General features: G+C 32.3%; 2 protein-coding genes and 1 pseudogene across 2 annotated transcripts in view; all 3 read left to right on the plus strand.

Annotated features, from left to right (window-relative positions):
- The window catches only part of LOC108558801 (potassium voltage-gated channel subfamily H member 8), a 54,256-nt gene extending 45,446 nt beyond the window's left edge, over positions 1-8,810 (plus strand). Inside the window, exons 10-13 of the mRNA XM_017915832.1 lie at positions 1,317-1,585; positions 5,623-5,783; positions 6,093-6,339; positions 8,022-8,810. Coding sequence (XP_017771321.1) covers positions 1,317-1,585; positions 5,623-5,783; positions 6,093-6,339; positions 8,022-8,543 — 1,199 coding nt within the window. The 3' untranslated portion in view covers positions 8,544-8,810. The remainder of the gene's footprint in view (positions 1-1,316; positions 1,586-5,622; positions 5,784-6,092; positions 6,340-8,021) is intronic.
- A 1,417-nt stretch (positions 8,811-10,227) lies between these two features.
- LOC108558797 lies at positions 10,228-12,419 on the plus strand (annotated as a pseudogene).
- Positions 12,420-12,550: 131 nt separating this feature from the next.
- On the plus strand, positions 12,551-13,955 carry LOC108558800 (endoplasmic reticulum resident protein 44-like; the record flags this gene model as incomplete). Its single annotated transcript, XM_017915831.1, has 3 exons — positions 12,551-12,688; positions 12,766-13,585; positions 13,642-13,955. Coding segments are annotated over exons 1-3 (1,185 nt in total), but the record flags the coding sequence as incomplete, so codon positions are not given.
- Between the last annotated feature and the right edge of the window lie 290 nt (positions 13,956-14,245).

Raw genomic sequence — 14,245 nt, forward strand, 5'->3', positions numbered from 1 at the left:
TATTGGATTTTTTGTTCAAAAACTGATATCTTTCCGCACAATTGAAAACAATTTCTCCATAAGAATTACATAATTTCCAAAAGAGACCTGTTTATATTTGCATTACAAATAAAACTAAAAAAAGATCAATTATATAATCTTTAGATTGTTTATTTTTCACGTTTTAAAGGGTGTCCCAAAATTAACGCAAAATTTGTATTAAATAGAAAACACAGTTTTTTAGTCTTCAGGTTGTGATTTTTTTATTGAATTATAAAATACATAGGATAGGGTTATTTATGGAATAACACATCGGGAAAATGGCTTCCACAGTTTTGCTGGCACATACGCACTCTTTTATCGAAATTTTCCATGACCATTTTGCATAAATGTAGCTGAATTTTGTTGATGCAGCTTTTAATTTCCTCCTGTAATGCACGGATGGTTGTGGGCTTGTTGACATAGACCTTAGACTGCAAATAACCCCATAAAAAGAAATCTAATGGTGTTAAATCACAAGATCTAGGGGCCAATTCTGATCACCGAAACGAGAGAGTACACGACTAGGAAATGTCTCTTGCAGTAATTGAATTGTTTCACGGGCTGTATGGCATGTGGCAACATCTTGTTGAAACCACATGTCATCTATATCAATATCATCCAACTGAGGCAGAAAGAAGTGTGTTATCATGTCGCTATATCGAGCACCAGTGACATTCACTGCTTGACCAGCCTCAAAATGTGCTTCATCGCTTAGGATGATTTTGCTCGAAAAATCAGCATCCACTTGTTGATGCTCAATAATCCATTCAATTTATACTAACCCTAACATCTCAGCTGTCAAATTATTTATTTTTTGGGGTTGCCAACACTTTACTGCACAAATGGCAGCAAATTCAAATCTTGCGTTAATTTTGGGACACCCTATATTACAGCATCATTTTGATATTTGCGTTTAGAATTATTTAAAAATAAAATTTAAATTGTATTTTAATAAAAAAAAAGATATAATTTCAAATTGATTTAATTCCTATATTATATTTGTATATATAATACCTTATATTAGATAATTATGTCTCGGGTAAATTCCGCGATGAATCTCATGGGATAAATGTGGTAGTAATGTGTTTGCCGTGTCCGTCCGTTGTGCGGTGCAGACAAGTTGCCTCTAGAGATTTTGAAGCGTTTTACCGCATTATTTGCACTGTAAATAATTTAGGAACATCGTTAGGAAATGTTTCACGTTTTTCTTGTTCTTGTAACATCTTTTCTTAATCCATCGATAATTAGTTCAATGTTTTTATTTTCTGTTATTCTTCTTTTTTTTTTGTTTCAAGGGAAGGGTGATTTGGTTGGCAGTGATATTAATATGCATCTGCAGCATAACACGAACGGCCCTTCAAGCGGAGGCGGCGCAGGTGGTGCGAATGACATCATAATAAAATCGAGCAGCGATGTGAGAGCCCTGACCTATTGCGATCTGAAGTGCATTCACATCCTGGGACTCGTCGAGGTCCTTCGCCTCTACCCGGAATATCAACAGGAGTTTGCAAACGATATCCAGCACGATCTCACCTTCAACGTTAGAGAAGGATACGAAGCAGAGGTAATTATATTTGTAGAATCTTCTTTCCATTAGTCCTTAAACTTCCGCTACTCGCGCGGCATTTCGTAACATCGTTACTCGCGTGGCGTCTAAGAAACTCCGTTAAATATAACGTTAGTAATTAATTTATAAATCAAGTTATCCGGAAAGTTCCTGACGAGTTTCGTTAAATACCATTGGCGATGCCTAAATATATCAGAATTATGGAAAACAATGAACTAGTGTATATATACTAAAAAATGAGATTTCAACCATCATTCGGTTTGACATATTTAGTATACTCGTGAAGATGGAAGAAAACAAAGTACGTTTTAGACTTTGATACTTTTACTGTAAAGCCAAAAATGCCACTAAAGCAATAACTAAGATATATTCTTTAGTTGCTTTAACTTTAGGAACATAATTCTCTAAGTTTAGAGCTGATGATTTCAGCCTTAAAGTTCTGCTAGTGATAATGATGAAATCAAGACATTGATGCAGAATAACTTGCACTACACGACACATGAATAAGCACAGATATTAAAAATATCAGAAACAACTATCGACGAACGTTTTTGAAAACCGTTACTCGCTTGGCGTCTGAAAGACTAATCCTTTGACGCATTACTCTAAAATGACGTGATGTACTTTTAAAAATCTTCAGTTAGTATGAAAAAGGTACATCTCCGCCCTATTTCCCTTTTCCAGTTTTAAAAGTTATGGTCTCACAAATGCCTCACGATTAAGGGAAATCCGTATCAGGAATAAAACGTTTTTTCATAAATATTACAAGCAGAATAATCAATTTACATTAATTCAACATTTAATTAAATTTGAATATTCGATAAATAACATTGTAATTGATTCATAATTTAATGTATTTCCATCGTTTGTAATTACTTGCTGAATTTCATATTATAATTAATAAATTAATTTACAATTAATAAAACTTTTCTGTTCAGTAATTTTAAATAAAAATTGCAAGAAAAATCATATTTTTTATAATATAATACATGTTTAAAACCGGACTAATCAAATAATACAAAAATTAATCTATTTTTGTGTACTAATTTTTTTAGAATTTATTTATTTTAAAACCAAATGAATCCGGACTGATCGAAACCGTATTATCTCTCATAGTACGGGTAATCGGTTCTACTAATATGCCGGACTTTTTGGAACCGGACTAATCAAGGAATAAAAAATAAACTATTTTTGTGTACTCATTTTTTAGAATTTATTTGTAGTTTTTTTTTTTAATTTTCAAAACCGAATGAATCACTAATCGGTTCTACTAATATACCGGATTGTTTGGAACCGTACTAATTTTTTAGATTTAATTTAATTTTTTTAATTTTCAAAACCGAATGAATCCGGATGATCGAAGCTGTATTACCTATCATATTATGGGTAATCGGTTATACAATTATTCCTAACTGTTTATAACTGGACTAATCAACGAATACAAAAATAAACAATTTTTGTGTACTAATTTTTTAGAATTTATTTCCGTTTTTTTTTAAATTTTCAAAACCGTGTGAATCAGAACTGATTAAAACTGTACTATATGAGGTATTGACGTATTGCAAACAAAATGACGTTCACTATTGTTGTCTTTGATTATATTTACAGTATTATTTTATTTGATAACAAATTAATTAAATGAAAATATATATAAAAAAAACACATATTTCTCATTAAAATATATTAGAAATAATTAATATTAAGAATAAATAAAATTATTAACATTTATAAAATGAAATTCGAAAATTTTACATTTATTTTACGTTCATTACAATTGTTAATATTTAATGAAATTTAGTAGAAAAATACAAAACCAAAGCTAATGAAACTACTATTGTATGTAGGTTAGGTCATAGGTGAAGGAAGCATTCAGTTTTTCCCCAAAGGGAAACTCGTACGCTCTGTAAATGTTTAAGCTCAAATAAGCAAACCGAAGGAGAGATACGAAACGAAAAAAATCACGATGAAAAAAAGTATATTGGACGTTTGATAGGGGAGAATAAACGAGATTGCATCGCACTAACAATATTTGCACGATGATGCACTTCGGCGTTGGTTTCTTCGAATTCAATTTTTGCATCTTGAAAATCCCGCGCTATTTACATAAAATATTCCGAAAGCAAACCGTAGAAAAGCCAAAGCAAAAGATGCAACCAAACACTCAAATTGAAAAGGATCGAAACGTTAACAATCCCATACAATATTTATTATGTAATGCGCTGTATTATAAAAATATACAATTGAAAGTCCAATTTCATTGTTATATAATGTAATTTTCTTGCTACAATTATTGTAATAGAAAGAAATTGTTATTGCTTTGAAACTTATCAATGTGAACTCCAACTTCGGCTTAAAAGCTTTTGTTCTCGACGTACAAAGTTTTGTAATTGAAAATTAATACATTAAATGTAATGTTTTATCATGAGGTATTGTATATATTGATATAATTGATGAATTGACAAGCAGAAAATGGGAATAAATGAGTTTTTTTTTGTTTTAAATTATTAAATCCATTAATATTTATTTTTCAAGAAAATCTTAAGAAAAATTTGTAAAAGAAAAAAATTTAGAAATGAGTACTTTTCAAGAAGATGAAATTTTATAATAATATTTTTTTGAATTTACTAGTTAATTGGAAAATAACGTACAGTGCAACTTTGTACATTGAATATAATACTATAATTAAGGATGTTTGAATACCGAATTCTTGAAGAGTTAAAATTTCCAAAGAAATCAAAATTAGTTAAAAATTCGGGAACCGAGTCTTTCATTAATTAACCTTGCAATCTAACTTTAAAATGAGAAATATTGAACACATATTTTTATAATTCATTTATTTTTCTAATAGATAATGTTTATATTTAGTAAAGTAATATATCTTTAAAATATTTAGTTATATTTTATATGCAACTACATTTGTCGAATATTTCGAAAACCGAATTTGATTGTTCGAAAACCAAATTGTTTTTGCGGTCTTTCCGCATAATTTAAATCAATTTTCTATAAGAATCCATGTAAAAAATATTATAATCCAAGGAGTTTCTTCTTTTGAGACTTTTTTTCGTAAACCGAGACTTTTGAGATTTGATGTAATAGAATATTTTTCATACGAAAAAAGCAAAAAATTGGAGAAAATTTAGAACTTTGAAAAGTTTTGTAATAAAGTATGACAATAGATATTTTGTCAAAAAGAGAAATTCTGAAAATACCTTAAATAATAAAATATTAAATCTATTGGTGTAATAGAATATTTATTATACAGAGCATGGGAATAATTTGTAGGACGTAATTAAACCACGTATGGAGTACAGAACATGAGAGCTTCATTGCTGACGAGACCATAGCTATTCCAACATTCCGCATCCAATTTAAAACGTACAACGCCTTTGTTCCGCGAATATTGAAAATAATTGAATATGAGATTGGAATAGAATAACGGAGTTGTAGGGATATACAAAAGGGGTTGTGGATAGATGAGAAATAAATTTGTATAAGTTATATACGAGCTTTGTTCTTGTCTTCAAAAGAATATCGTTGTAGTTTGTATTTACTTCTTTTCTACTCTTTATTTCAACCAAGTTCGATTCTGTGTAACCTTTCAGTATCTTTGAACGCCGAGTTTACGTGTCGCTTTAAGGGTTTCGAGCGATTTTGACAAGTTCAAAGGAGCATCTTGTAATTACATTTTTCCTTTCATTTTTTGATCTTATATTCAAAACTACTTATTTTACTCCAATAATTTAAATTTGTAAATGAATCTACGAGCTTTTTTTTAATAATCGTTCTGTTTTTAAAGAATTATACTAGATTTTATGTAAATCGATGATATTTACAAAACATTCATAAACTAAGAAGAAGTTTCTATATTGAAAGAAAAGCTTAGAGTTTCTTTCTTTTCTTCCACAAATTTTACTTTTTTGTTTCTTTCTTACGCCGCATCTATTTTCATTAGGCTTTTAACGGATTTACATGGAAAGAGGCTTTTAAGAAATGCACACTCAGTAGACTACATGCTCTGTTTTCTCAACTTTCAGCAGGAATCCGAGGGTAACGGATTACCATCCCTGACGTTGCCATCAATCAGCGAAGATGATGAAAACATGCACGAAGACGGCGAAAACACGCCGTTATCCCCGAACAGATCACCTCTGCACGTCGCATCGAACAGTCCGAGGCATGCAAAATTCAACTTAAAGTAAGTCAACCATAATCTAAACCAGTGTTTTTCAACCTTTTTGCCAACCCTATTTGTTTGTTGTTGTACTGTGATACAACTGTTTATTAGATAAAAAATTTGCCGTTTAATTTTTGAGAGCACAGAAGGTGACAGATATAGTTTGAGAACCTCAGATCCAAACTAGGAACAATCACCTATTGAGTTTGCTTGGTGCCTTGACCCTAAATCTATTGTTTAACAGTCGCTTTGTGTTTGCTCACATTAACGGTATTCTAAGAGCGGAAGATAGAAACACTGGGTCCATTGATTTCCTTTATTTTCCAACAGGATGCAGGAAATTCACGAGAATCCCAGGATCAGGCAGCGAATCGGCGGAATTGCTACCAGCAACTTGGCTTTGTTGAGGGAACGCGTGGAGCGGCAGAGGAGCGTGGTGATGCCCAACAAAAGCAAAACTGGATCCCTGGAAGACATCGACAACGAGTTTAAAAACGACGTCGAAAGGTCGAACGATGAAAAATACGATTCTCATCTGATGGCTCTACATCAGGATGTTGCTACACTCAGTGTTGAGGTATTTCAAACTTCTTTATTATTATTTTCATTGTTGATGTACTTCCAAATTTTAAGCATCTAAGTAATTCATTATGCCTTTTAGCAAAAAATGAAGCGTGACAATTGACATTTGACTTTCTCAAGAACTATGATTAGCACATATATCATTCATGAACAAAATTAAAGAAAAAACTATAGACATGTATGATTTTCTTAAAATCAGCTGTCAAATTATAAAAAAAAACTATGCAGTTTCTTAGTAACTTTTTGAATATAAGTATCATTTACAAATTATATACGCTACATTTTAATTTTAAGGTAATTAATATGTAGGAAAATAAATTATTGTACTCATCAAAACACAAAAATAATAATAATTGTTTCATCTGCAATCAACTGGCAATTGTCATTACATTTTGTAATATTTCTCAAGAATTATGATTAGCACATATATCATTGAAGCTAATAATTAAAGACAAAATTATTGACTTTAGAATTTGTAAAGATATATATATGCGACATGTATAGTTTTATTATAATCAGCTGTAAACGTTGTAAAAAAAAACTTTATGAGTACACATGTCATTTCAAAATCATTACATTTAATTAATATTTATGAAAATTAATGTTTATACTTATCTATGATTACAAAAAATATAATTATTTTTTCATCTGTAATCATCTCGCAAGTGTCTTTACATTTTGTATTATTTCTAAATAACTATATTGAGTACATATATCATTGAAGAATGAAATTAAAGCTAAAAATACAGGTTATAAAATGATATTTTTGTGACATATATGATTTTTTTTATAATCAGCAGTCAAAGTTGTAAAAAATTATTAACTTTTATGAGTACAACTATCTTTACATTTTTCTAGTATTTCTCAATAACGGTGATAAACACGTACACAATTGAATAACAAAATTGAAGCCAAAACTATAGGTTTTAAAAGACGTTAAGAGATATAATTGTGACATTTGTAGTTTTCTTACAATCAGCTGGTAAAGTTGCATTATGTACTCATGAATTATGTATAATTAAATAACAAGAACATATCTGAAAATATAAACTTAAACTTTTTATTCAAAAAAAAAACCGTTTCAATTTTACTAGAATATTTCCAGTAACAATTCAAAAACTTCGATCATCCATCCAAAATCTATCCGTGTCAGTTGATGTTTAACTTCTTTACGTTATGAAACTAATATAAATATGATATATTACTTATTTTTTTCATTAATACGTATTATTTCTAAATTTATTTATTTTATTTAATTTGAAACATCGTCAAAATTAAACTATTTATTTCTTCTACACTTGGCAAAATGTATAATTAGTATACTATTTACTATTTATTATGTAATAACTATATAAAGATTTAGGCTACAATTTAATTTCTATTGGTTACTTAATTAAATTATTATGACTATCAAAATTAAGATTAATGAAGTTATTAAAGTTGCTACAACTGTAATGTAGTCTATTGATACTAAATTTAAAATTTGTACCTATATGGATAATTTATACCTATTAATATAATATCCATAAAAATTTCTTGTAAATCTATAAATATGATGTTTTAGAAAGCTTTCGTTAAGCTGTTACTTTGCAGACATATAAAATAATCTCACCCTTTCGAAAAAGAGGGCTTTTAAGGATGACATTAAAACTCCTAATTGACAATTTTGCGTTTCAGGTGCGAAACGCCATCCAAGCCCTTCAGGAAATGACGACGCCGACTAATGGGTCGTTGCAATTTTCCGTGCATTCGAACCCGAACATCGCCCGTCTCCCTCATCAGCATCACTCGCAGAGCACAATCCTCGCACGCAGCTCATCGCATCCACCCGAGATGTTCTACTGGGAAGAACCACCATCACCGAACGGCCACATCCCAAGCATAGCTTCTATATCGCACAAGGAAACCCAAACAGATCCCACCGAGTACATCCACAACTACATCACGCAGAACTCGCGAAAAGTGCTGGAACTTTTGGGTCTCGATCCGGACGTCGTCGCCGGAACCTTCTTCAAATCGAAGATCAAGAAGAGCCAAAGCACACCGCCGAAGATCAACGCCAGTAGTGATAACTGTGACAAACTATGCCCGTTCTTCTGGGATCCGCCCGATAACGCGAAACTCATCGATTCCAGCCTAGATATTCAACTGCTCAAATTCCAACATAAACCCTCAGAAACGAAAACAAAGTCAAATTAAGCGCAAACCAAGAACGTTCGTTGTTTACCACAAATTGTTTTAATTCTTATGTTTGTTCATGTACAAAGAGAACACGAGACGAACAAATAATAATTTAATTATTTCGCGGTATTATATAATATATTATACATCGTCCTAATGTTAAGCATATCATTGTGATTCTATATGATAGTAGTGCCTATCTATTTCTTACTTAGTATCAAAATGTATAAAAAATACGAAATACTTTGTCCTTGTACTCTGCAGAAAAAGAAGAAAAACGCAACAATAAAGAAAGAAAAAAAATAAAAACAAAAATATACAAACCAAAAATAAAATAAGAAATATGCAATCAAAAATCGCTAATTATAATTGAATGTTTGCACCGTCTCTCATAACAGTAATTTATATTTTATAAATGAACATTAGTGATAAGCTAATAATTAATTATCAATAACGTTTTAAACAAATTTCTATCATTCCATTTTATAAAGCGTACTTTTTATTGAATAACGACTAAAATTAAACGGAAATAATGATTATTCTTTGTTTAATATTTTTGGATATGTTTCCAAAAATTCCTTTGTTTTCATTGCGGTATATTAGTTGAATGGAAGGTATATTGTGATCGATTTTTTTTTGGGAGATATACACGGAATATATAAATATATATTTGTAAAATTTCATTATTATATATCTATACATAAATATACTGTATTTCTTGTTTTTTTCGTTTTATTCTGTTTTATCTTATTAACATGAACAATTTTAAAGAAACTATTCTCTTGATTTATCTGAACATTATTATTTTTGGAGAATTATGCATTGTTTCTCAAATTTTCCTCTTATAGTTTTCAAAACTTTTCAATTTTTTGTCTTAAATATTAAATACCAAAACTGTTTCACATCTTTATTATTTCAATCGTTTATTTGTTTAATATCAATAATTATAAATAAACAATTTTATAACATAAAGTTCTTGTTTTTTTAACATCAAGGTTTGTTTACATCCCACTCCTCTCATTTATGGTCTTGGTGACCGTCAATAAGCGTTTATATTTTTATCATGTGTCGTGTCCCAGGGATGGAATTCTGGACACAGTGGAATATCTTCTTCTGGTGTTGTCGTTGTGGAGTCTCAGTTGTAGGAATTAAATAATTTAATTGGTTTAAAACAAGTTTATTATAATAATTGGTACGCTTGGGGTTCTTTCCAAGACAATGAAGATACTTTAAAAGATTGACTAAGACTAATTACAAATACTTATTGTATTTACAAAGTCAATTCTTATTAATACGGTCACTGTCTTCCGTGGGATATTCTACATTTTGATTTTTAGTTGAAAAATAGGAAGGAATGTTACAATCGGTCTTATGCTGATGTATAGGTTTATATAATAAAGTTACTAATAAACGACGCCGTGGATGTCTGTAATTCGTTAATACACTATATTAACAATAATAATTGTAATAATAATGGTTGGACACAACACATGATTGTGAATATAGTCTTTCCGTCCAATTTGTTTATTTATAAATATACTTGCGAATAACATTCATATAATGAAGCTTTGTTTCTACTCATAATTAGTATTTAACATTCCACTTGTGTTGAACATATTTACTATGTTTCTGAGATTCAAACTTGCAATTTTTGTATTGAATTTTGAACAAACAGGTGTAATTAGCGGCATCTATTGTAGAAATGCGCAAGAAAGTTAAAGGTAAAACGATCGCCAGATGACGCAACAAAATTCATGAATTCGTTCGTGAATTTGTTGATACCGAAAAGTGAGGTACTCATTTTTAGCAGTAATTTTAGTAAGTATATTTTCTAGAGAATAAGTGCCTATAACAACCGGTTAATTATGCCAGGACGGTGTGTACAATTGTATTCAAATCCGTTCATTTCCTCTTTCAAAATGAAAATAATTCAATGGGAATTATATAAATATATAATTTAATCTTATATGAGAATACCCAATTTTTATTTTGTTGCTTGCTATATTTGTAGGTTTCCCATATTACATATAATCCTACAAATAGTTGTGCTCTCTCGTTAACACAACAAACAATAGACAGGATTCTAGCATCAAATGAACTAGTCATTATCAATTTCTATCTGGACTACTGTAGGGCCAGGTATATGCTGATGCCCATCTTCGACGAGGCTGCCGATAAAGTTGCTGAAGATTTCCCAGATGCTGGAAAAATAGTCCTGGCAAAAGTTAACTGAGAAGAGGAAAGTGCAGTCGTCTCTCGGTTTCGTATCAGCAAGTTTCCAAGCCTTAAAGTGATATGGAATGGACAACCAGATAAAAGGAAGTTTAAAAATCAGACATCTGTAGAGGGTTTCGTTAAAAAGCAATTGGAGGATGCAATCAAGGAGTTCAATTCCATCAAAGAGCTTGCAGAGTCTAGAATCGGACAAACGATTTATCATTGGTTATTTTGATCGCAGAGATCAAGCAGAGTATAATACGTTCAGGAGGGTGGCCGGGAATTTGAAGGATGATTGCCAGTATCATATCGGTTTTGGAGGTGCCTCGGAGAAGATGCATCCTCCCGGGCAGCCCGTCATCGTATTTAGACCTTACAAGGATAGGTCCAATGCTGATGATGAGACTTATATGGGAAAAATGGATAATTTCCATGAGATGCACGAGTGGATTTCGAATAAATGCGTTCCTTTGGTTAGGGAAGTCACTTATGAAAACGCCGAAGAAATTGCCGAGGAAGGTCTTCCGCTTTTGATACTCTTCCATAAAGACGATGATTATGAGAGCATGAAAAAGTACAATTATATTATTCAATACGAGTTATTATCCGAGAGACGTATGTTCGAGGAAATATCAAAAAAGTCGTTTTGTTTTAAGAACTATTAAATTTTTGACTGCCGATGGAAAAACATTCGCTCCCACCCTGCATTATGAGGATAAAAGTGAAAGTGATCCTGGAAAGTTGAAGCAGTTCATCCAAGATCTGTACTCAGGGAAGCTGCACAGGGAATTCCACTTTGGTCCCGACTCGGAAGACGCTAATAACAAAATAATTACAATATTGACCCTAATATGTCCTGACAATAGGCTTTAAAATCTATTATTAGATATATCTGTTTTCTTATTATATGTGTCGATGTTTGTAAACAAGTGCACCTAACCAAACACTATTGTTCTTGCTTCTGAGCGCCACAAGGAATCATTGTTTTCGAGCTGGAGTGCGTAAAAAATCACATCTGGCCAAACACTATTGTATGATGTGACAATCCTGCTGCATTATCCATCGACATCAATACTGGAAGAAACTAGTAGTACTATCGGACTCGGCAGGATTTCTGGAACAAATTTCTTTCTACAAGGACACAATAAGAACAAACTGTTGGATAACTTGGATAAGAGCATGCTGAAAAGATCTTACAGAGAAAGGTGCACAGATCAAACTCTCCTAGATCTTATCTCTTAAAGACATAAAAGGCAACGAGATAGTGGAGGAACTGGCCAACAGTACCCACAACTCAGCGATAAGATACATTATACGGAACTTTATCCCGGTATAACAGATCCATAGCTGGCGTTCCAGACCCGAGCTGATAGGATCCCAAAAAGGGAAGATTTATTTCAACATTGTCTCATCCATTCCCTGATTCGAGGAGCTACAAATCATAAGAAAGCCGAAGTTTCTATCCTCACCAGGCTTAAATCAGGGCATTGCCTCGCATCAGTCCATCTCGTTAAAATGGGTTACTACGACTCTGATTTGGTTTGATTACGAAAAAATAGGAACTTCGAACCACATTTTCTTCGAATATCGCAACAGCCTCCAAAAAATTAATCATAGAACTAATATCGCTGAAAATCTCGATAACATCTCGATAGCGTCTCCAATAGCCTCAAAACACCACATTGATAAATTGCATGAGAACAACAATAAACAGCATATAAATAAACTCTGTACTACTGGTTGCGGATTAAGACCTTCAAATAACATTCATATTCCACCCGAGACTCATCCCAATCCAAATATACTGAACACAGAATCCAGAACATAGTCTAGATTTATAGCCCACTGTTGCTTGTAGCATAATTTTGTTGATTAGGTGCGAAGGTGGCGAAAGCATGGATAGTATTAGAGATAAATTGAGGCTTTCATTTTTAGCAGTAATTTTAGTAAGTATATTTTCTCTTTCAAAACGAAACAAATTCAGTGGGAATCATATCTACCAATATTTAATCTTTCGTTTCAGGTTTCCCATATTATTTATAATCCCACAAATAGCGGTGCTGTTACGTTAACACAACAAACAATAGATCTGACTCTAGCCTCTAATGAACTAGTCATTATTAATTTCTATGTCAACTGGTCTAGGATTAACTATATGCTCTACGATGAGGCTGCAGATAAAGTTACTGAAATCTTCCCAGATGCTGGAAAAGTAGTCATGGCCAAAGTGGATTGTGATAAAGAAAGTGCAATCGCTATTCGGTTCCGTTTGACCAAGTATCCAACCTTTAAAGTGATAAGGAATGGGCATCCAGACAAAGGGGAGTTCAAAGGGCAGATATCTGTAGAGGGTTTCGTCAGTTTCGTTAAAAAACAGTTGGAGGATCCAATTAAGGAGTTCCATTCCATCAAAGAGCTTAGTAAGCTGGAATCATCCAAGCGAATTATCATTGGTTATTTTGATCGCAGAGATCAACACGAGTACAATATGTTCAGAAGGGTGGCCGGGAATTTTAAGGATGATTGCCAGTTTCATGTTGGATTTGGTAATGCCTCAGAGCAGATGCATTCGCCTGGGCAACCCGTCATCGTTTATAAGCCTGACAAGAATGACATCAATGCTGATGATGACACTTACATGGGAAAAATGGATAATTTCGATGAGATGCACGGATGGATTTTGAATAAATGCGTTCCTGCAGTTAGGGAAATCACTTTTGAAAACGCCGAAGATATTACCGTGGAAGGTCTTCCATTTTTTATCCTCTACCATAAATCCGATGATAATGAGAGCATCAAGAAGTACAATGAAGTAGTTCAAAGCGAGTTACTTTCCGAGAGGCGTAAGTTCGAGAAATTTAAACAAAAATCGTAATTTCTTTTAATTTTATTGTTTTAGAAAATATTAATTTTTTGACTGCCGATGGAAAAACATTCGCTCACACGCTTCGCCATGTGGGTAAAGGTGAAAGCGATCTTCCGTTGATCGCCATCGACAGCTTCAAGCACATATATCTGTTCCCAAATTTCAAAGACATTGATGATCCCGGAAAGTTGAAGCAGTTCATCCAAGATCTGTACTCCGGGAAGCTGCACAGGGAGTTCCACTACGGTCCCGACTTGGACGACGCTAATAAAAATGTCAAGGCTTTAACAACTCCTCCGTTCAATAATAAAAACAAGAATGTAGCACCCTCCAAAATATTATTTTTAATTTTATACGTATCTAATATGTTTTTATCTGCAATAATAATATTATAATTATAGTAACAATTCTAAAACTATTTTATTAACAAATCTGCCAGGGCACGTACAGGGAATTTCCTGTAAGTAGAAAACTTTGGCAGGGATTGGCATTCAAACTTTAGAAAGTCATAGATGCTAAGAACAATGCTGACTTAGAACACTAGTCTCGACATTGTTGAAGAGTTATCTGTGTTTAACGGAGTTTATCGGATATTCTGTTGTTGATTGATTGTAACGTAGACATCTCCACACGTCGC

Source organism: Nicrophorus vespilloides, unplaced genomic scaffold (genome assembly GCF_001412225.1).
Source record: "Nicrophorus vespilloides isolate i.1.1-1 unplaced genomic scaffold, Nicve_v1.0, whole genome shotgun sequence".
Taxonomy (NCBI): Eukaryota; Metazoa; Arthropoda; class Insecta; order Coleoptera; family Silphidae; genus Nicrophorus; species Nicrophorus vespilloides.